Raw genomic sequence first — 24,558 nt, 5'->3', positions numbered from 1 at the left:
GGGTCACTGTTGTAACTCCACTCTGGATTCTAACTAATTAATCCACATCTTTCTTGAAGTGAGATGCCTGAAGTGGTTTCCACCAGATAGCATGCAGTTAGCTGTCCAGTGGAGCCATGGATTTTGTATATTAAGACAGGAAAATTAGGGAACATCAATTTAAAATCAGAGTTCATGGTTTGCAACCCCATTGCTGATACATATCCCCTCTTTTGAAAGGAGCAGAGACTCAATAGTTCAAACAGGTATTTCACAGATTCTTAATATTAAATCTGAAAAAAAATCTGAAAAATAGATAGCATTTAAACAGTCAGCAGCCAGCTGAGATCACTATGACTGTTCAAGCTTTAAGATAATTTAGTTCATTTGTGGAATCTTGAACACAGTACTGTTCTAATCCATTTTCTAGAAAAACTTTAAGGTATCTCAGTGTACTTGCTCTGCCTAAGAACTGTGTGACAAGGCACCCCAAGCAAAGGAAAACCCAGAAAAGCCTCTGGACATCGCAGTACTTGGAGAGGCCCATACATCTCAATTAGATGGCCTCCTACAACAATACACCAAAAGAGACTGTGCTGCTCATTTGCATCAGGCCATCTTCCTTTCCCAGTGACTGTGTTCACAAATTTATCATCTGAACATAAAGTTACCCAGGGAGAACAAATCCTCCAAACCCCATCTCATGTTGAAGAATCAAGCCAGCTTCAGCTCGAGCGAAAGAGCAAGGACAGGGATTCAGACAACCCCAGCAGAGGCATCCCTGGCTCTGCCCTTCTTCCAGCATCACTCTCCAGGAGGGCTCCACATTGCCACCAACTTCCAGCCCCTGGACTCAGCGGAGGAGCCAGGGTCTCCCCCAGCCACAACAGCCCACCCTCACTTACCCCATTCCCCCCATTCCTCTGCACCCTTCTGAGTCCCTGAGTCACTTTTCTTGTAAGCTTACGCATGTACAGTTTAACTTCTTTTAGAAAACACTGAATGCCTTCCGAATTTTCTGCTGCACTGAGACTACATTATTCCCTCCCTCCCTCACTCAAAAAACAAAACTAAAAACAGATTGCTGCAATGTGTTTTCCTTTTCACAGGTTTCTAACAGCGGTCACATTCAACCTGACACCAGCTGGGTGTATATCAGGTTAAAGGCTGCTGTATATCCCATAAAGATAACATGCTCATAGGCAAACCAGTAGGCTAGAAAGTTCTTTGAGTGTTTGAGCCATAGAGAGATGTTGTCACCTGCACAGCTCACTCATCAAAAGCTGTTAACTCTTTCCTGTCCCTCAGATGTGCCTAAAGACTAGCAGATATTATGCACACCATTTGGGTAGCACACAAACAAAAAGTCTGAAATAATCACATACCTTGCCAGGTATGATGAAGAAACATTAGTGTTACATGTTAGGCATGGGTTTCCTAACAAGTCACATTTTAGTTATCCTGCTATTCAGTAGCAGATACAGAGTACCAGACAGCAGCCGTTGTTGTCCTTTCTGTCCATGTTATATAAGTGTACCTCTGCATGTGGACAAATTTCTCCATTACCAGCTTTAAATCACATTTTCCAAAAGTACATTCACAGCAATTTTCAGACGAAGGAACATTAGGGGCTCGCTCTTGTGAATCATCATCTTGCTTTAATACCACATGTGATCTTGTTTTCAAAGTCTGCATTCACTAATATGAACTATCCCACCCACCAAGAGAAAGTGCTTCAGAAGAAACCACCCACACAGGGTGGGGGAAAAAAAGTCAGCTTTTAATGACAGTCTAAATTGTGAAAGGATCAGGCAGTCAATGGCATCAACTGGCTTCCTGGTATTCCCAGATACCATTCAGCTGTTTGTTATTTATTATCTACTCCGTGACAGAGCCGGATGGAAGAAGCCGGACCACCTCTCCTTACTAGGCTTTGTTAACTGCTTTCACATTCAAGAGATTAAAACCAAGTATTCGCAGTCCTATTTTCGAAGTTTTTTCTGAACTACATCAACATAGCACAAACTATTGCAACTCTGTTTCTGCCATGTTTTCAGCTTCAGTTCCTTGTTATCTCCACACTTACCCCATTTTCCTCCCAAACACAGAACGGCAGCATTATGAAATCCAGCAAGATACCCCAGTTTCGTATCCCAAACAGTATAGCACAGATGCATACAGAAATAAGCCTGCGTCAGATCCTACTCAGTTATTCTCAGGATCATTTCTGTATGTTCCAAGTGGGATTTCATGCACTACTGTCAGACAAGCTTTGCTTCTCGGAGCCATGGAAACTAGCGTACCACATGCCAGAAATTCCATTCTTTTTCAACTCAATGTTGTTTTGAAAAACTGAGATTACTTTAATTATTAGGTTATTGGACATTCCACCAAATTGGAAGAATATTACTTCTGATTTTTATTTGTGTGTGTATATATATATACATATACATATATATGTGGTGCTAAATGGGTGCTAAATGTAGAGGTGTAGAGACTAGTCACATTAGAACTAGTATTTTTATCTAGCTATGAAAACAGCCTTCTATAAAATGTTTTATTATTTTAAGTTTTCTGATGAGAGCAGAAAAGGTTACTCCCTGAGGCTAGGCTGAAAAAATCACTTCTAGTGTTGCCTGTGAGGCCCCCCCCCCAGAGCCAGCGAGCTGTGGGAGCAAGAGCACGTCTTCCCCCCTCGACAAGCCGGGGAACTAAGCGCTTGTCTGTCGTCACAACACTTCGACCTCTCAAGCGAAGCATACAAGTAACCAAGGAAGTAAAGCAAATGGGGATGAAAATGCTCAAAATACTAGTGTGGTGAGAAGGGAATAATACACGCATATTCATATATGTTCATATATGTTCCTATAGATTTTTCAGATAATACACGTATTTTTTATATATAATAAAGATTTTTTGGTTTATTTTACTACAACAGGGAGAGGGAGAAGAAACAAAACCCTGAGTACCTGACACGGACTAACACACAAACGTCCCAGACGCACAAGGGGGCCTCGCCGGCTTCTCACCCTGCCCCTCCCTTGGTGCCGCTCGCAGAAACGGAGGCGGCAGGCGCCCCGTGTGCCCGGGCTGCCTTTCCGGCGCCCGACGGCCGCGCGCGCAGGACGGAGGCCTGGCGGCCGCCCTCTCACAGGGCCCCGAGACTCCGCGTCTCCAGGCGGCTCGAGTCCCCGCGCTCGCCTGCGCCAACAAACAGCCGGGGCTCGGGCGCGCAACGCGACAGGGCCCCCGCGGCCACCGCAGCGGCCAGGAGCCCCGTCCCGCGGGCTCGCACGGCTCCCGCTTCTCACCTCGCAGCTCGCTTCCCCTAACTAACGTCCCTACCTATTTGCTCCTGAAGCAGCATATTTCACGGCCGACAAACTAGCCAATCCTTGCCGCCTCGCCCGGCTCCGCGTTTCACCTCTCCGCAGGCCCTCTGCCTTGCGGGGCGGAGGTCGGTCCGGCAGAGCAAACCCACCTCGCCCGGGCCGCGAGCCGCGGCTTCCCCGGCAGCCTGCCCTGGCCCGGCCGCCGGGCCGCAGCCGCCTCGGGGCGCAGGACCCTTCCCCGGGGGTCGGCGTGGACACGCGCCCCCCGGCGCCAGGGCGACCTCGGGCCCAGCCTGCCCGGCTCCCGTCCTTCGCCGAGGCAGCGAGGGGCGGCTGCGAGAGCAAAGCGAGCCAGCACGGCCACGCGGGCGGCTGCCGGCGGAGCGGCCCGACGAGGTCCCCGCCGGACGGGCGGGCGGCCCCGGGGCCAGGGAGCACGCGGGCCCGGGCGCTGCGCAGGAGCGCGGCCGGCACAGGGCACGCAGACGCGCGCACAGCCTTCGCTGCCGGAGCTGTGCTTTTGAAGATAAAAACCACACCTGAACAAATCTCTGCTACGCAGATCTCTCTTCAGCTGCAGCAAGTGAGAAATACTGTTTTTCTTTTATCAAATAGAGTCTGTTTAATTTTCTTCTCACATTTTTAACCTCGAACAGAGTATTTTTCGTTAGCTGCAGAGCATTATACAGTACAGCCAAAAAGCATTTACGTGCCTTGCCTTCTCCATAACAACACTTTGCTTGGAGACATCATAATTTATTTATTACGGGTAAAGTTAGGAAAGGAGCTACACAATTAAATTTGCAGGCTCTTGGGAAAGAAATTCTGACACATCTTAACCTAGAAAAGATATGAAAAACACAGATGTAGACAATACAAGTGATCTCCAAAATACACCGTGCACCTAAATCCAGAACAAAAAATCTTTTCTTTTATTCTCTGTTAAGTTATTCAAATTAACTAGACTGAAATTGGACTTGGAAGAAATTATAGGAAAATGTCATTTCAGAATAGAAATCTAAGTAAATATTTTTTGTGCTGTGACACTAGTAAACTGTGCTTTGCACTAGGTGCTCATCCTGAGGAATACCGAGCTGGAAGTGCACACATGAAGCACAGCTAGTTAACCTGGCTAAACGAGGACAGTCTCTCATCACTTACTTGAAACCTAAAGAGATCCTATTTCAGTTATTATTTAAAGCTCAAACACAGCTACACAGAAATTGCTTCCATAGCTTAGATTCAACAGAGAATCATTCCCTGCATTACCAGCAAGCCTTGAAATACAGCGGCCACAGACAATTTCTTCGTCAACAGCAACACTAAGAACCTGCACCACGGAAAGAAAGGCACGCAGCAGTACAGGATGTCTGAGACGTCAGTGAGAGGAACAAATAAATAAAAGTTGCAAGACCGAATCAGTTGTTTACCTCCTAAAAGTTGTTGGATTACTGCTATTATTATCTGAAGGTTGAAACATCGAACTTGTCATTCTCTAGCAAAAGAAAAAACACATTTAAAAGCCACCATAGGGCTATATGTATTATTTCAGGCTTGAACAGAGGATGTAACTAATAATTTTCTTCTTATTATAGCTTTTGTATGTTGGCCGCTGTTCCAAAGAAAGATGGATTAAATACTACTTCTGTTTGGTTGGCCTCCATATTAAAAGCTCTGTGATGACCTTTCATTCCTAATGGGTTTTTTTTTTAGTCTATTAACCACATTAGGTAAGGTCTTGGTCTTCCAGAACAATACCCTGAAGAAACATGGTTTCAAATACAATAGACAAAAATAGGATAGGATATATACACACACACACACAAATTAAGAGGTCTGGCCTGCAAATTCACTATTTAACTGTATCAGTGCTGTAGGTTCCTGCAGTACCTTATCAGCGTGTCTCAGAACTACCTTTCCAGAGCAACCACGCAAATCTGAATGTCACAGATTTCCAACCTGCAAATCACTGAGGGAGCCCTTGATGCTGCAACAGACCTAAAGCCATCCTTCGGTCCGGAGCCTCGCCGCACCGGGCACGCTCCCAGCACAGCAACCGCTGCCAGCGGGAGCTTTCAGCACAAACAGGTAAAACAGTAAGTAGACAAAAAGAAACAAACAGGAAGGCCAGGTAACATAACATTAGGAAGTTTCACACGGAGATAAGATTTTGCAACTTATTAAATACATGCAACTGAAATTTTCCAGAACTCTTGCAGACTCAGCCCTTAGTAGGATTTAATACTTCCTACTTTTAACTAAAAAGGAATGCCACGTGAAAAGGCTAGCCAAAATCTGGGGTTTTTGAAAGGAGCCAAGAAACACAGAAATAGGAAATAAAAAGCCCTCAATTATGGAACCTTCAACAAAAAAAAAGAAAGAAAGAAAAAGGAGGAAAAAAATCCTTAAGGTAATCTAATTGTCTTTAAATTCACATAGCCATTTCTAGAACAGGAAAAGTTCAAGTAAAGGAGTCTGGGAATTTTCTTGCCAAATGTAAACTGAGACAAGGTTAGCTAAAGAAATTCTTCTCATCAAACCTCTTCTCCCCAGAAATTTCTTTGAAAGCATGTAAATTGCCACTCTCATAATATACACGTAAAAAGTGCATTAATAAGACAGCATTTCAGGAGTTAGCTCTCAGCGTGCATTACAGACTGCAAGCCCTCCATCACCCCCGAGACACAACATGCACTTCCCACTCCGGAAAGCAGCACATCACAACACATGCCAGCTCAGCTGTCTCGACTCTCTCACCCAACTATCATGTTATATCCAGAAATTTTCTCTTCAGCTCTTTCGGTTATCCTGGTTATAAAAATACAATGTTTTAACAATTGGTTTATTATTTACTATTTGCATTCCTGCTAGTTTCATTTCTGCACACAGCTTATTTATGCTAAGTTTCTGATGAAACGAACCTTCAGAATGTTATGAAGGGAGGTTTGAAAGGCAGCCTCCCCGAGAAGGAATTACTAGCAGCATGTTATACTGAGACTTTTCTTCAACAAAAGTTTGGCTTTAATCAAGCTTTAGATGAGAAAGTTTTCTAAGACCACTCCCTCTATATTAAGATTCTAGTAACAAATATTCTTCGATTTACTGCAAATATTCTACTTCAAAAAAAGACTAAATATAAAAGTTGTGGCTTAAAAAGGTTCCAAGTAGTTAAATTCTAGATATCTAAAAAAAAAGTTGCTAAAAATTATTCAGCAAAGGACTTACAGGAGGAAGTGCAGGCTGGATTAGCCTTGCCAGCAGACTCACTTGACTGCCCAAGAAGTCAACAGGTAGAATATCAATAGATAAATAAAAGAAGGATCAGAATCTAGATACAGATCATATTTCCAACCCTTATAAAAACACCAGAGCATTTTTAGGATCAAAGAAAAACTTCTCAGTTACAAAGTGATTTACTTAAAATATCTTAAGGAATGGTTTTTGGAAGTGTGAATTAAAAATTAAAAACCTAGAAATGCTAAAGAATAATATTCTGACTCCACTGAAGCAAAAGTTTTAGTGCAGACTTCCTTAGAACCACAATTTCATTTTAAAGATTGGATTTCTCAACTTTCTAGCATCTTATGGTGTGATAGCTCATGATCAGCACAATCACAGTATTCCAAAGCTGATATATCAGTCGCAATGTAAAGAAACAGTTAAATATTTCCAAAGAGTACGGTTTTTGTTATTCTTATGCAAAACTATATCTAAACACAAGTTTATTACCCACCTAAATCATTTCAGGTACTTTTAAAAGAAAGTTCTTCAGAATTAACAAACAAAACAAGAAGTTTTCATTTATTTTCTTTTTCTTTTTTAAAAACAGGGCAGGCTTTACCTACCAGAAGTACATTCATATTCTGCACCATTACCATTACATGAGCATCACATACTCTGCTTAATTTTGAAAGCATGCAACCTTTAAAGGGGCTTTTAACAAAGAATAATACTCATTGTGAGACGATCTATTTAATAGTTGCTCAAATTAGGAGGACATGGAGCATTTTATTTTCATTGTATTTGTCTCACCTGTGCAAATGTTTTAACCTCCTATTATAATTCCTATTGCAGGTAATTTTTTTTAAATTAACTCAGACATACACACCTGCAATGCACAAAGACCAAGCAAACAAACAGTAGAAACTGTTGCTATGACTATGAAAGTAAACAGCAGCTCAACAGGTGAGAGAAAAGCAGCCTAAATCAAAACACAGCCACCACTTCCTGAATGCTCCACTCCATTTGGAGGATTGTTGCTAGATACATCACTGCACCACATGTCACTCACTTAACAAAACTTAATGCTAAAAAAATGAAGCCAGATAAGTGGCATAATATTCCTTAAAACAGTTTCTTAAAGAAACGTGGAATTACTGGATTATTCTCTGAAAAGCAAGGTAAGCATTTCAGCATATATTTTTCACCCCCACATCTAGGATTAAGCAGTCTGTCAGCCGAAGTGGCCACCGCTAGCTGAACGCTTTACAGAGCCGCAATATGCTACTCTTGCCCTCTGCTCTGCTCTGCGTAGGGTGCAGGTCTCTTGCCACAGGCTTGCAAACTGCTGCTGGGTATTGCATATGCTTGCTTTCACTCTCTCTCAGATAAAGAGGAGCAATTACTCCTTCGCTTATATGGGTCTTTCAACACAGCAAGGGGAATAGTTATCCAAAGACCTGCCATCATCACATCACCAGCAATTATTTTAAAACCAGGTAAATTGGTATAGTGATTCTGGGCAGACCTAAGAACAAACACTGCTGGTCTGTGAATGTCATGACGTTTCAAAATACACAGCAACCTTAAAACACACAGCTTGCATATAATGCTTATTTCAACAAATGCATAACTCAATCAGGGATTTTCAAACTTTGGTACTCCTATGACTCTTGCTTATAGAAGGTATTTAAAAGTAGTTTGCAGCTTTTTACTGCCCCTCTCTTTTTTTTTTTTTTTAAATAGAGCCCATTAAAATCAGTGCACAGGCTTCATTAGCAATTATCCATCTTACTGTCTTAGAGGTCTAAGAGTAGTTAGATTTCAGTGCGCTTAGGATCTTCTAGTTAAACCAGTCCTTCCATTTTCCAATTTGTGCAGTTAAACATTTTCTGCTTTGTCACAGATTATAGTTAATTCTGACCTTTAAATGTGTATCCTCTGAGAAAAATACACACACAACTATACTAAGTTGATGGACAAATTCAATACCCCTTGTTCAGAATTATGCAACAATGATAAAGAGTCAGTTTTTCTTTTTTAAACTTAATTCATCCATGCCGGGTAGTTATTTTAAAAACAGGTTTCTGCTTGAAGCATTCTACTACTTCCTCCATATGGGATTACATAATAATACAGCAAATATTATACAAATATACTTATAACCGTACATAAATACTGCAAGTAATCTACGTGGCTGTAGAATTTCACAGCTCCTTCAGCGCACACTGAGGCCTTTGGCTATTTTGCCAGGCTGTCAGTGCGGCACGGAGCAGCCGCTCGCCACCGCACCACTAGCCGCCAGCTTGCGCAGCGGGAAGCGGTGTTTCCCGCACGCCCCTCTGCTCCGGCTCCCGCTCTCCGGCCCCTCGAGGCTGCTCCGGACGCGGAGAGCAGCAGCCCTGCAGGAGGCACCTCGCGACAGCGACTGCAGCTTCCGCTACAGCACTTGTCCCCTGTTGCCAAGAGTTTGGCATCTTTCACAGACTAAAACTTATGAAGAGCAAAAGAAAAGGATCAAGAGAAAATTCATCGCTTCCCGATTTCTAGCAGTCGTCAAAAAAAAAAAAACCCTCCAAAGGTTGTATTTTGTTTTTAAGCCTTTGTTTCTTCAGGAAATAAGACTGTAATGACGCAGCGCGCGTCAGCGCAAGGGAGTATGTGGGCCCACATCCATCTCCCCTATTCTCTACAATATGTTCAGACCCTCTAGCCTGTAAAGCAGGGTAGTGACTCATACGAACAAAACACCTTCCAAGTTTCACACAAATTGATAGAAAAGGGAAAGAGATCCTCCTGCTGCCCCCACTGAAGGAAAAATTGCAGAAAAGCACAATTCTCCTAGCTGTAAAATCCACTTAAAAGCACATTCATGAATATCTGAACTGTGAAAGAAGCTTCACAGGGAGTTCACATCTTATTAGGTACCAAAGATTCCAACTACACGATGACTCTATTAGTTATACTGCTCGCAGAAATACATATATAATAAAATATATGATATATATCTTTGAAGTACAAAAGTCACGGTTCATTAGAAACTGTAGAGTTCTAACACACAAAGATTAGCTTGTTGGAAATGTTTTAATGGCTTTTTTCCCTTCCTCTAATAGATAACTCATAAATTACATTTCAGCTCCTAAAAATCAGAGTCAGCTTTACTAGCTGACCTTTAGAAAAGTTAAGCATGACTGAATACACAAAGTTTTTAGTTGCTTCTACGACTAAAAGAGGTAATGCAACTAGCATAGTGGACACTTCAGCATAAAGTGATATATAAATTAATTTTATCAAATTGTTTTTTAAAAAGCATTTTCAGTATACATACTGCTAAATCATTAATTGCAACCTCAGAATTACAGTAGCTAAGCATCAAGAGGGCAGGCAAAAGATTACAGGTATCCATCACTGTTAATTATGAGAAGCTAACAGCTGTTGCACAGTAAAATGTTATGAAATGTCTTTATCTCATCTCACCAGATTCTACCTTGTTTTCCTTTGTTTCTCTGTAAATTCTGCTTTTAATCTCAGACTATCACATCACAGATCTTACAAATGGTAGTTTGAGACTGTCCGCTGAAATCTTGCGATACACAAAGCAGCTCTGCAGGTTGGGTTAAGGATAGCCAGCCAGAATCAGAGGTCTCAGCTGAAGAGTTTTCTTACCCTACAAAACCATCATCAGTTATCACAGCTGTTCCTGTTCCTCTTTGCTGGACAAAGAAGCTGCCAACAACACACCTGGGACAACTGGCGGATTGTTAGTTATGTGAAACAGCATCTACTGAGATTAATCATAGAAGAGATCATTTGATGCGATTATGAGAAGAAAAGAATGGGAGATGAAAAAAGAGCAAGTGACAGATACACACAGTGGTGCAGAAGGTGCTGAAGACCAGGACTCTGTCAGTGTAAAATTTTGGGGGAAAAGGCAGAATGAAAAGGAGGAGGAGGACATGAAACTAACTGTTTTTAAAAGCCCACTGAGAAGTTTTTACAAGGCAGCATCCACTTTTAACGAAGCCTCCCTAGTACCACAAAGGGATGCAGGAACTGAATGATGAGTGTCCCTGTAATCCCTTCCCTAATTGTAACACAACTATATCAGCATCAGTCACACCTCTCTCACTGACTCTTTGGGATCCATTTTCAGGTCTTAGGTTAGCAAGCTGTATTTTCTGTTATGCCCTGCTCATGCAAACCTAATTTCTCCAACCTCCAGTCATCCAGTTTTAGTAACTCTCCATCTCCATGCTGAAAGATTTCCTCCCAACAAGGACGGCACTTCAGAGCAATACGTTTTATAAATTGAACTGTTGTTCAGCACCATCACAAAAATAGAGGGAGAAAAACATGGCTAGAAAAATATCAGTGGTAAATGTTGGTAAACACCCACAATCCCAATTTTTGCAACACACAAGTGTTTTTGTACATAGACTCCATTGTGTCTCAAGTGTCTTACTTCATACTTAAGAGTTTGCAGCCCAGAAACAAAGATACTTATAGAAAAAGTATTCTTTGAAACTTGCAACTGAGTGATAACAGAGCTCTTCCCCTTGCCCCCAAACCACTTGAGAGATGAATCTAAAAAAAGAGTATACACACACTTTAATCAATGATGCCTTATATTTAATACATTCATGTTACTTAGAGGCAAACTGCCTGTCTCTAATAATTTATAGCTCTAGTGGTTAAAAACCTGTAATGCTGGCTTAATGTAAGCAAACACGCACATCCGAGATCACACACAAAATTTATTTCAAGTATTAACTATTTCTCATAACATGTGATATCAAAATTATTTCTGGAATCAGCAAGCATAGCTGCTTTTCTCCTTTAGTATAACCAATCTTTCATACTAACAGTCCATGTGTCTTTATTTGTGGTATAGTTCTTGATGGGAGCACTGGCTTTGGTAGAATACTAAAGAAATAGAACACTAAATACTAAAGAAAAGGGAGAAAAATTCAAGTAGTCAAGCAGTGGAAGAAAATCCCACAAAACATCTAGCATTTATTCCAGAGACTTAAAGACATGTTGGATCTCATTTCCCCTCTAACCACAGATATTTGCTGCAAGGTTATCTCCTCTGATTTTCCTGTTTTTTGGAAAGAAGGAATCCAGTGACAGCACCTACTTTCTTGTAAAGTGGCAACTAGAAGAGGTATTGCCCATCTCCTGCCCGCAAGGGGAGGACCGCGGACAGCAAGGGAAACATGGCAGCCCACCGCACAGGACAGTCACTCAGCAGGCTGGCACCGTGGGTCCCTCCCCAGGCCAGACACTGCGCCTGAAGAGCAACAAGAGCGACCAGCTGTTGGATTCGGGCTCCCCCATCAGCACGCTGCCTCTTCTGGGCGCTGCTCCGAGCTCATCCCGTGGGCAGCGTGCCCAACAGGAGGCAAAGCCTTTACAGAAACTGGCCCTAGATGCCCAAGTTCACCACACACTGCCCAACATCGGTCTGAAGCCAACCTCACCAGGCAGTCCTCAAGGTCCAAAATGAAGATACCAGGGCAAGTTTGCTATTTAAAGACAAAATGATTGTGGCAACTTGACACTGAAGTGGCTCAGAAGCTCTCAGCAGCTTAGAAGAATTTATAGCTCAAACTTGCTTCAGATAACTTTAGTCCAGTTCAAGGCCCTACTACAGATCTAAGGACCAGCAGATTAAAGTTAGATGCTTTCCTCTTGCTTTTTTTTTGAAGGAAGTTACAGAAAATGCCTATTTTTCTCCTGGAACAGCACTATGAGAATTTTGAATTAATAAGACCCTTACAATAAAAGTAGCTCCAGAATAGCCAATTATGTTCTCCCATCACTCGCCCCCATTTGCCTGTACCAAAAGTTCCTGGAGTTCACAGGCTTTAGTTAGGCTGAACTGCCAGAAAGACTTAAAACTCACTGAAATCAGTGAAAGATGTTATACAAGTTACTACAACTTGTACAACAGAATTAGCAACCTGGAGGGAAGTACGGGCTGATACTATATCCCCATGTGCAAAAAAAAACATGCAAAAGAAAAAACATAACATGAGCAGGCAAGGTCACACATGGGCTATCAGCAATCATTCCAACCAACTCATTTTATTGAGCACCCTGTGGCTTAATACAAATGGTTATAAGCTTTGCTTACTTTTACTACTAATTTTATATATGCACAAACAACATTAAGTACAGCCAAGCCCACCCATATTAGTCATGATTGCCATGTTTGTCAAAGGACAAGATTAATATTCTTGTCCTCCATTAGTAATTGAAGGCAATATAAGCTCCTTATTGTAACTGAGAGAAAAGCAAGTCTATTTTATTAGTGCAACACTTGCTTTATTATCTGCAACAATTTTCAAAACAAAAGAAACATCAGTAGGAAATAGAAACAAAACAAGTGCAAATGCACAGAAACATGGCAATTTTTCTTAATTAATCAGCAAAACCTAGAACAATTTGAACAAATATTTGGAATCGATTTTACAAGACCTAGATATTATCCAATGTTTCAGCAAAGAGCAGTGCAGTTCTGCAGCAATGAAATACATCAGCTGGTATTTTTGTGATTCCCCTCCGCCCCCCCTTCTACGCTGTTCTCTTTTAATAGACCAAATTGATCCTGCTCAGCCAGCCAGCAGAGCTGTTAGCTCCAGCAAGTACAACGGGGCACTCTGAATGCTGCTTTGACTGAAAAATTCCAGAGAGCATCAGGAAAAGCAATGTTAAAAAGTCGCTCAGTGTATAAAAATCTAAAACAAAGACCATAATTTTAATCCTTGAAGCACATGCTAGGGAAAAGGGAATGCATCCATTCTGGGAGCAGAGTTGGGCAATAACTATTTTATATTTCTACTGCAAAATAAAGATTCAATTCTCAACATACGAAGTGACCAACTGCTGCTTGTTCTTTTTAATAAAACCTCATTTTATATAGTATCAGCAATTTTTGGTTATTTGGCTAAAGAAAAGAAAAAGCTTCAGCTATCTGTGCAGTCTTACTATGTTTTAAACACTTCAAACACACCAACAAGATACTTGAATGAGTACGGATAATACAGGCATGGGGTACAATATTACTGTACTCTGTACAGAATCACAGTATACTAAAGCCCATACGTTGCTTAAACAGTTAACAAAAAAGGCAAGATAGATACCTAAAAGCACAAACATAGCCAGAAAAAAAGTCAGAATACATCATCGATACAGATTTAAGTTTTAACTTCTCTGGATTAGGATGAAACCAAAAGCCTTAAGTGGTGTTCAGAAGAGCTGAACTACAGCCAGACTTTCAGAATCTGAGATATGAGAACTGGTAGATGTAGTAACTATATTACAGCTTTCCAATTTAAAAGCATTGCAAAAAAAGACTAGCATGTAACAGACAGAAATGCCCATTTTATTTTGGGCTATTTAATAATTTTCTCAGACAGATCCAAGAACCAAATGTGTTTTAAGTTTACCTAACAAAAAATTACACTAAAATTCAAATTAACTGTGGTAAGGTGCTATAAAGATTCATATTAGGATCAAATACCTCTTGAAGTGTGTTTAATTTTACTTTAAGAAGTCTGGAATGCAGTTTGGATTGAATTTACAGAAAATGGCCAAAGGAAGAAAAAAAGAACTTCACAAATGTTATTTGAGCCTCTACTCTCCTATCTTTTTCACTCAGAGTTCATGAATAAGTGTTTTGTCTCCCTCTGTAGCAAACAACTGAAGAACAGATGGTACTAGGCTTAAGTTACTCTTTCCTTGGTAGTTTAATCAACGTGTATATTCCCATAATATGACATCTTATTTTACCCATTACTCCTATTGCATATTTAACCACCATATTATACATTACATTGTATTAACACAATACAGCAAAATTATTTTGCAGTAAATCAGTTATGTCACAACATACACAATCAGATTTTTATCTAATACAGACTAAAATGCCCAGGCACTTACATGGCAGATTCTGAAGACAGAGGGAACAAATTCCATTGGCTCCATAAATTTGCTGTCTTGGAATAATGCTGTAGCCATGATGGGGTTAGGCACTATAAGGCGTATTTAGTAGAGGTAATACCAGTTGGTCTAAAAACAGTATAGTTGAGTTTGGAAGAAGGGGGAACTGAAAACCCAGGCATGTAAGTCCATTCAAGCCTGAAACAGAGTATCTTCCAAAAATAAAAATCCAGATGAGGACAACCACTTGAGTTTTTTTTTTTACTTTTTCTTTCAGAGATTGAGTAGAGCGGATATGACTTCACACCACCGTGCACACTGGCTGCCTGTTTAAAATAAGTCAAAGTCACTGCTAACAAACAAAATGATCTAAGAAATTTTTGGTGCAAATTCCTTGCCAGGTGATTTAGACCTCAATATCAGTCCATCAGTCCCTAGGGAGGACAGCTGAGATTTTTCCTTACAAAAAGGCTCCCAAGATTTATGAATGGGAGAAACATGCCATCCTGGGCTCTTCCAAACTGAGGAGAGTGCCCGCTTACTTCCAACGCATTTCCTAAGGATGACAGAGGCATTTAGTGACTTCTAATGATCACCTCTACTGCTTCCATGACACAGAAGAACAAGCAGAAGGACTCACGATCTCATGCTTGCACCAAATTCTCAGGTTTTTTTTAACAGGGGCACAAATGTCTGCAAGGAGAAATTCAGAAGAACAGCTCAGAAGCAACGAAGCATCTAATCCAACTTCAAGTGGACAAAATTCCCAAGCAGCAAGCTATTTTGGATAACCATCACATCAAAAGGAGGTATGGAATCGATTTCTTTGGAGGACAGCGCGGCTTTTTATTCAGGGATATGGGAGGCTGCTTATGGTTTCAAGATTGGTCCCTTTACACCACAAGGGAACTATCTAATACATAAAACAGGCTGTCTCTACTTTGTGGTTTATGTGGAAACTGGATTTGGAGAGATACAAACACACTCATTGGGAAGAAAGGAGAGTTGCAGAGAGTGGGAGTGCACATGCCCTTTTTAGATACGGAACAACTCGCACACTTTTACCAATTGATCAGAGCCTTTCTCTCATCTTATCCACTCCGCAGAAGTGAAACAGAACCGAGGCACAGCGGACCTAAGACTTCTCTGTACAATCCCCACCCCCAAATATACACCAGATACAGAAGACAGACTTGAAAGATCATCTCCATCATCCTGCAATTTCAACATTGGGTTCAGACTCCCACCTCCACCACAAAAGTCTCCAGATGTTCATTGTTTAAGACAAAACGAAGTTTTGTAGGAGTTTCAGAGAATATCACTGTAAAATTGCCTCCTGGCAGAAAAACAGGTTTCTCAATTCCAGACCAGGCAGAAGGACAACAGGAAAGAAGCTAATTAGTTCCTCCATTTCAGAGCTACGCAGAAACAGCAAGGTACCAGAGGAAGGTTGTTTCTAGCTGTGTGACTTACTAACTCCACGGCACCAAACATCCCCTTCCTTGCCAGATTAGATTTCAGGCAAAGGGAAACCAAGTCTCACCAAGACAGCATTCATGTTTTCTGCCAGGACAGTATCACTTCTTGGAAATTATGCATTTCCAGATTTAACTTTAATTTCACATGTGCAAACTTGAACAAGTAGAAAACCAGCTCTGATTCTGCCTAACCATTTCAGATACTCTCCAAAAATTGTCTGCCTAAGCCACTCATGTTTCAAAGCAATGAAGATGTCTCTTCCAGCAGGAGTGCCAAGTGTCGTACGTCTCACATGACTCGCATTTGGCTACCCTTTTCTTATTCCCACAGGCTGCCCAGGCACATCAGTATTTGCCTTACGTTTATGCTTTCTGGCCAGTCAAAACTGCCACAGCACCTACTCAACATGCCAGCAAGTATCCTACTGCCGGCAGCAAATAGCTATGAAGTGGCAAGTCACTTCTCAACATACAACCCCAAATCTGCCACCACAGCTGAGTTCCTGAAGCAGAGGAGGCTTATCAGTACCTCAAGGATCCCTTCACACCCAGTCCTTACACATCAATGCCCTCTACTTCCATCTACCCACCCAAGAATCCCTCTTCCGAACCTCTGCAGCATCTCTAATATCTCAGATTATGCAAAAATCCTGGTAACTCCACCAGCCAACAGCAGAATTGCTATTGCCACCCTTATTTGAGCACATCACCACCAGAGCTACTGAGCTTTCTTCAGATCCCTGTTATACCCTGACCACAAAGCAAAGCAGCAATCACAGACCATAAATGTAAGTATGTTATATACATATTTAATGAGTCAGATTGCATATCAAGTGCAAGCATTTTCATTATTAAGATGTCAGCTTCTAATGTCAACATCTTCTCCTGTCAGCTGTGTACAAAAGATGACGAAAAGGACCAAAACTATACTTTACACAAAGTTCTTGTTTAGTTTTTTAAAATAATTTCTTCCTATTGCAACAAGACCATACAGAGTGAAAGGCTTAACTAGAATTAAAAGAGCATACAACTACTCTTTAGGCAAAATGTATTCAAAAGAAAAAGAAGTCTTGTCTGATTCAGAGGAAGAATCTGAAGTCTGACCCAGCTCTATTTCATTTACTGAATTTGAGAAGTAGTCTATTAATAGTTCACTACCATATTCCTATCCAGCTTCTTCATGTCATTGAGACAGCTATACTAACAGACACCAGATATAGATATGTTTTCATATTAACACTGTAAAGCAGAGCTAAACCAATTGTTAAAGTTTAGACAGCAGTCACTATTTCAAGAATTAACTTTAAATAGACAAAATTGGACTGAGAGTTAATTTAATACGAGCACATAGCAATATTAGATTCAGTCTTTCAGATAGTTTGCCTCCTTACTTCTCCCCCAAGCAGATTTTCTAAATTATTCTGTTAACTTATGCTATGAAGTTTGTCCAGCTGATAGATTAACTAGATGGATAGTACAATAATCTACTCTTTCAACATCAGATGAATATTGTCAGCCAACAAGGACACTATGAAAGCCAAAATAAAGCACCAGTGAAAACAAAGAATTTGTTAGTTTTCCAGAACCTCCAGATTCTTGACATGGGACTGCAAGACATCCTCCTTCCACATAATTTAACTCTAATGCAGGAAGTTACTTATCAGCTAGAGTACTGAAAGTAAACTTGCTTTAACAGTGCCCGTTTTATGGGCTTCCACTTTTAATAACACAAACATCTATCTGCTCACACAAAAACATCTAAGTCATTGATCCTCTGTGATACTTTAAACAACTATCACTGATACTGCAAGTCAAACCATGTTCTCCAACTTGCACTGAAATAATTTAAGAAAAAGATTACATGAGCATCAAAGCATTCTCCCCTATAAAAGGCAACACATTTAGAAATAAACTGCATGCTTTTCCTCCCTTCACTGTCAGCAGGGAAAGATGAGCTTTTCAGTTCTCAAATGAGAAATTTTGCTTCGAGGAAAGGTATCAGCCTTAGAAACAAAAATTATTGAGTTCACATGGGTCTAGCATTAACGGTTTAAAATGCCCTTTATTCATCTTGCATTAAAACAAAGCCTAATCTCAACTGGTACTTCTAGAATATTCACACTGTACTACTAAAAAGTTAGCTATCAGCTGATCTGGATGAGCTTCTTATTAAGGAGCAAAAACTAAGAGATAAAGAAAAAAAAATACTTGCTGTTCTCCAAGGGCATTAACCTGTCCTTTGAGTTCTTAAACCCATAATAATACTGAATATGAATCAAACTGAAAAAGTATTTAGAACTTAATTTTCACCTTTTAAAGCTGAGCCCTCAACAAACTTGGCACTCCTAAAAATCCTGGTGAGTTAAGATGTACAATGTACTTCTCCCCCCACCCCGCACCACCCTTTTTAAATTGCACCAAGGAAAGACTGGCAGTGACATGAAAAGGAAAAGGTGTTACAAGTGTACGAAGCATAACACTTTTCTCCTGAAAATACTTAAGTTTTTCTCTCCACAAGCATATTACAAGAAGCTTGGCAAAAAAGCCACAGGTGTGTGGGGGAAGGCAAGGAATTGTCACCCTACAGTGGCATGTCTAGTTGGGTCTGTTTTACCATCACAGCCCTTTATAGCACCCGTTGGCTAGTAGCCATGTGCAGCTGCAATCAGAGCTCCCGTAGTTCCCTCGATTTCTGATTTCAGAGATGATAACAGGCAGAAATTTGCCCCTGCCCCTTCCCTCACTCTTACGTAGCTCCCCAAGCATCGCTAGAAAGTCCAATACCAAGCTCTGCTCCGGCGAGCATCCAGGACTCGCGTGCACTCTCACATGAGCACCTGGAGGCCGAGCGTCCTGCAGGTTTCTTGCAGTGGCCTCTGAGCACCAGTTCACAGCCTGAAGAGCATGTCTGGGGCGACCAGTGCAGAAGGAACGGCTTCCCTCGCAGCCTGCACCAGCAGGCATTTCTCGCCTTTCTGCCGTGGGCATGGTGCTGAAAGGAAGAGACCATCTAGCCTGTCCACGTTTGCAACAAACAAAACTAAACCGAAACACAACGGAACAGGAGCCTCAGGATTCAGAGTCAAAGTGAGCACTGAAGAGCACAATGAGGTCTTCGAGGCATTCGAGATAGTACCGCATTAGGTTTTTCTGCAGTTTCCCTGCGTGTTACCAGAGGGAAACAGGATAGGGATTTTGAAACCACTCATCGAACTAAAAAGAATATCTGCCTTGCCAGCATTATAATGGCAAAAGCCTGTATTCCTTACTCATGACCTAACATTTTAGTTATGAGTACAACACTGAAATGCTGTTTCTCTGAAGCCTCACACAGCAATAGTATGTCACCAATTAAAATTAATTATAGGTGTTGAAAACCCTAGAATGCAAGCCCTGCCAAACTGCAAAGGCATACTAATCCTCTTGCAATACTTCAGTTTCGGGAAGGAACGGTAACTTATTTTCTAGTTAGAAAATGACTAAAGCTTTCATGTGTTCTCAGACAGGTTTAAAACCTAGATTCTAGTCCAGTTATCATTTGGGTCCTACCCTAAATCCTAGCCGTGATTTCAGTTCTGAATCCTAAATCCATCTCTTCGATGAAATAAAACTACTCAACAAGAATGGCTTGCAAGATCTTTGTACGGATGGACCAAAAAAGAAAAAAGAAAAAAAGAAAAAGACAAAGACACACAGGCAACATGACAACTGGGCTGAAAAAACTGCTGAGCAAGGACAGAGGATTAATGGCCGTGTGAAGCCTCCACACTGTTAGCTGTTAACTCGCAGGCTCTAAAAGTAACAAGCACAAGTGTATCTCTAGAACAAAGTATGGCTAGTTACAATTTTTCTGAAAAAGGGCCCTCTGTTTTTGTTGGTGTGAGACTGTAAAGGAATTCATTTTATGTCCTCAAAAGTATGGTGATCAGGGCTTCCACCTAGTCTTTTGCTACATATATCTGAACTTAAAATTTCTACAGAGAAAGATACGAGTAAGGTCATATCTAACTGGCACAGCATATATAGAATTTTTCAAAATGCTGAGAAATTTTCAAAATGCCCTTTTATTTCCACATTTCTGTAATAAAAAACCCTAACTGGATTAACAGAGTACTACAGAAGTCAAAAAGCCAAAGACAATATACAACTATTTACATATTCTACTGGTTGCTTACTTCTTGCAAGCCAATCCCAAAAGCATAGGCCTCATACGGTGATTAAAAACTTGTGTCGTTCAGGTAGTTTTCAATCCAGACCACACTACTGGCTTTTAAAATTCAAATACAACCTCACATTACCTGGCTTCTGGCATTACCTTCAAATCTGTACAGCTACTAGACATCAATGTTTAAAGAGAAACAGCAGCCCTAAACACTTCCATGGATTCTTACCAATTTTTCTACGTTGCCGAGTAATAAACAAACCTTCCCTCTAAAGTTAAAGGCCTAAAACAAATTCGGTATTAAATGAAAATGTTTAGTAGTAAGATCAGATTTAAACTGAAGCACATAATTCTTATTAGTTTGCATTATAAATTGTATCAAATTATTACAGGTAAGTCCTTGGACTATGCTGTTAAAGATTTTAAACTTTTAAATGCTCTCTTCCCATACAGTTGGTGCAAGAATTTCTAAACAAGTGTAATTAGGAGCAAGAAAAAAAATCACCAGTTAAACTTCACACTGCAAATTTCCCCACCCAATCTCTGAGTTTTAAATGACCAAAACACTGGAATTTCAATAGAATTTGTTCTCCAATATATTTAGTAGTCTTCCATAGTTAAAGCTATTCTATTACAGAAAATATGTTAAAAATATCTGTTTCTGTTCCCCTTCTAGAACATATTGAGAAAACTTGGCAGCAAAAATGAATTCCTAATCTATGTGATTGCTCTGTTGTGACAGGATTTGCATGCACTGGTCAGAATAGACAGTTAAACAATATTGTCCTTTTTCTATATATAAACATTCCCTCAGAGACGATCTGAATTATTTCCTTAAATGAATTTCAAGCAACTGCAGTAAAGACCTTGCACATTCAGGATTCAGTCTCAAGCATAAGCCGAACAAAGACAGGGCCTGCCTGGCATGCTCTGCTCCCGGCCCCACCGAGCTTGCGGAATTCTCCTTTAAGTCTCCTTGGCAATCCCGCAGCCTCTGCCCTCCCTTCCCTGCCACCACCGCCGCCACACTCGTGGGGTCCCCCCCAGTCCCCTCCGGCCCGCTGCTCCGTCCCGGAGGAGGGGCTGAACCTCTCCTGCACCAGCGCTTGGTACCTGGGGCTTCGCGGCCTTTTCTACTTGCCCGACTTCTACGGCTGTATACTTTGTATCAGCGTCCGCTAAAAGCCAGTGAAATAAATGATTTTGAAGATCAAGAAGTGCTCCCTGTACTTCTTATTAAGGTGAATTATGAGTATATTTACAATGAAGTCACTAGGGAATAAAGATCTGACCGTACATTCACCACTGCCTAGCCCATGAAGTTGGGAGTAATTTACAAACAGTTTGTGCCAACGTAAAAAAAAAAAAAAAAAAAAAAAAAAAAAAAAAAAAAAAAAGCTTACTTTATCACATTATTTTCTTGCTATTCTTAAATACTCCTGTAGCCCATAAAGCTCAGTCATCCAGTGCAAGTTTAGGAATCCAGGATTAGTACTAAATTTTCTAGTTTCCACCAAAATGATGCAGTAAACTAAGACTAAATAATAACTCAAGAAAAAAAGACTACGTTAAGATTTTCTTTCAAACATCTTATTCAAATGACTGTTAACAACAGAGATGATGTAAGAAACACACACTAAAAGCTTCACCAGAAACAAAGCATGCTCTACTGCCATTTTCACAGAAACAAGAATATATACACTGTTAGAAGAAGGTGACAGCTATGCCCCAAAACAGCAAAAGACAGAATTAGGTATCTAAAACATTTTTCTCTTCAGATATTATGGGATGAATTCACTCTAGAGATTCAGAACTTAAAACAGGTCTTTAACTTCAAATCTTGCTTTTAAAAGGTATGTGGACACACAAGAATTTGACCTATCTGAAGCACTAGTTTGCAATATCTAAAAAAGGAAAGCACTCAAGTACTTTCTAAGTTTTAATCCACTAGAAGCTTGCAACAGCCATGTTTTCAGAGCAGGGGAGAGGGCAAGTAAGGGGGAAAGAGACAGACAGCAGATCTTCAGTCATTATAAAAGCGTAACATGTTTATATTTGGACGAAAAGGAAACTTCACTTCTGCAAATGCCTTTTTAAAATATATATACATATATATATATACACATATATATATATATATATAGACCTGCTTCTCTACTCCTGCTAAATCAAGCTACTCCTGTCTAAAGTGTCAGTCTGAATTGGCCTCGGCAGGGCGGGTGGGGGAAGAGAGGAGCTCTGTTTAGCTCTTTTCAGCATGCTCTTGCGCACTCAGAGGGACTAACTCGTGACCTTTTTATGCAATATGACAGGTCCTAGGTTAACATAGGAGCTTTAGCAGTCAGAGACCAGTGCTGCGAGGGTTAAGCCAGGGAGGAGTGTACATAAGGTGGTAGATTCAGAGCCAATGAAAATATCGTGCTATAGTTAGACGCTGGATACTAAGCAATGGTGACTATAAAGGTTGCTCAAAGCTGAGCCTCTGTAGATGACACTAGCATGTTGCCCTTAGCTTCTAGGCTTACAAAGCAGAAAAAAAATGCAGGAGGATCAGCTCAGCTTACCTGAAGTTCACACCAAGCAACTTCCACCCACGTCTCTGTGTCCAGACCCTTATAGACCGTTTTGAAGGATCCCCTCCCGAGTTCGATATCAAACTTTAGGAACCTGCCGTCCAGCGAGGTGGCAACTGCTTTCATGTCGGCCTCCTCCTCGGGCTCCTCTTTCTTGGACTTGCCCTGATCTTTGGAAGCATCTGTCGCCTCTCTCCTTTCCGCATCTCTGCCAGTCTCCTTCTGCTCTTCAGCCCCCGCCATGCCGCCAGGGGCTGGCCCCGTCTTCAGCTCCCCAGCAGGCTCGGCCTCCGAGCACGCCTTCTCCGCTGCCCCGCGCCCTACCTTGGCCCTCTCCGCAATTATCCGCCTGGTTTTAGGGAGCAGGATAATTTTCCTCTGATGCTCTGACTCGGGAAGATCGAAAGCAGGCTCCTCCTGGTCCGAGTCCACCACGCTCCTCCGGAGGAAGCGCTGATGGACCATTTTGGGGTCCTTGGCGCAAGGCACGCGGAGCGGCGGGGCAGCAGCTCCCTCGGTTCCCGGCATTGCAGCAGCGTCCGCCCCGCTCCTCCTGCCACCGACGGGCCCATCAATATTCATGCTCGTCTCCGCAGCCGGGGGAGCGCTGGGCTCGGCAGTAGCTGGAAACCCGCCACGGCCGCCGCCGCCTCCGCCTCCCCGCCGAGGTGCCGATCTGGCATCGCCCCCAGTTTCCATTAGATGTGAGGTCTCAGCGCCCGCCGCCGCCGCCCCCGGGCCGGGGAAGTCACCGTGGTCCACGCCCGCGCCGAGCCGCGCCACCGCCACCTGCAAGGGGCAAGGCAGAGCGCAGCGCCCTGACGCACCGGCGGCCGCGGCCGCGGCTCTGCCCGCCGCCGCCCCGGCCGCCCCTGCGCCCCCCGCCCCGGCTCGCCCCGCCGCCCCCGCCGCCGCCGCGGCCGGAGCGCTCTCCCGCGAAGAGCCATATTGGCACTCCGAAACGGGAGGGCTGCGGCCGAGCCGCGGCGAGCCGGGTCCCCCGGGCCGAGCCGAGCCGCGGCCTCCCAGCGCCCCCGCGCCGGGCCGGGGGAAGGCACGGCCCCCGCGCCGGCAGCGCGCACGGCGCCGCGGCAGCTGCGGCGGGGGCATCGGCGGCGCGGGCGGCCCCGGGGCGGCGGCGGCGGCGGGCGCAGGTGCGCGGCGGGGCCGCCTCACCTGCGGCGCGGGCGGGCAGGGCCGGCGCACAAAGGCGCTTACTTACGTGCGGAGCGGGGGGCTGCCGTCCTCAGCGCCATGGAAGGGGATGCGAAGGGCGGCGGGGAGAAGGGGCGGGTGCCTCTGCGTGTGTGTGTGTGCGCGCCGGGGAGCGGGCTGCCACGCCGCGCCGCGCCGGCTCCACAGCAGCGGAGCCCCGCGCCCGCCCCTGCGCGCTGCAGCACGCCCCTGCCCGCAGTGCCGGCCTCCCCGCGCCGCGCCGCTGCGCTCCGCTCCCGGCGGCTCAGGGCGCGGGCTGCGCCCCTGCCCGCGGCCAGCCCTGCGGCAGCCCCCGCGGCGCCCCCATGGGCGGCCCCGCCCGCCCCCCGGCCGGCGCGGCGCAGCGCGGCACAGCGCAGCGCGGCGCTTTTGTCAATGGGGCGCGCGCCGCCGCCGGAGCCCCATTTAAGGCACCGGCGCTCGCGGGCCGCCAATGAGGCGGCGGAGGGCGGGGCCGCGCCCCCACCCCGCACCGCGGGCGCCGGAGACAATGGGAGGGTCCCGGGCGCCGCCGCCGCCGTGTCGCCCCGCGGCGCGGGCCGGGGCCGGGGGCAGCGCCCTGCACGGCGGCAGGTGCGGCCCCCTCCGGAGGCGCCTCCTCGGGCGGGCTGGGCAGGGCGCCGGTGCTGCAGGGTCCAGCGCGCAGCAAAGAGAAG

The 24,558-nt window shown here is 43.4% G+C and overlaps 1 protein-coding gene across 10 annotated transcripts in view; it reads right to left on the bottom strand.

Annotated features, from left to right (window-relative positions):
* The window catches only part of WNK2 (WNK lysine deficient protein kinase 2), a 125,394-nt gene extending 101,397 nt beyond the window's left edge, over positions 1-23,997 (bottom strand). For all 10 annotated transcript variants that reach the window (XM_067303797.1, XM_067303796.1, XM_067303789.1 and 7 more), the window contains exons 1-2: positions 23,910-23,997; positions 22,679-23,476 (exon numbers count right to left, since the gene is read on the bottom strand). In XM_067303797.1, coding sequence (XP_067159898.1) covers positions 22,679-23,386 — 708 coding nt within the window. In that variant the 5' untranslated portion in view covers positions 23,387-23,476; positions 23,910-23,997. The remainder of the gene's footprint in view (positions 1-22,678; positions 23,477-23,909) is intronic.
* Positions 23,998-24,558: the final 561 nt, after the last annotated feature.

This window comes from Apteryx mantelli, chromosome 12 (genome assembly GCF_036417845.1).
Source record: "Apteryx mantelli isolate bAptMan1 chromosome 12, bAptMan1.hap1, whole genome shotgun sequence".
NCBI classification, from domain to species: Eukaryota; Metazoa; Chordata; class Aves; order Apterygiformes; family Apterygidae; genus Apteryx; species Apteryx mantelli.
The sequence above is the reverse complement of the archived record's forward strand: the minus strand, read 5'-3'. Positions and strand labels throughout refer to the sequence as shown.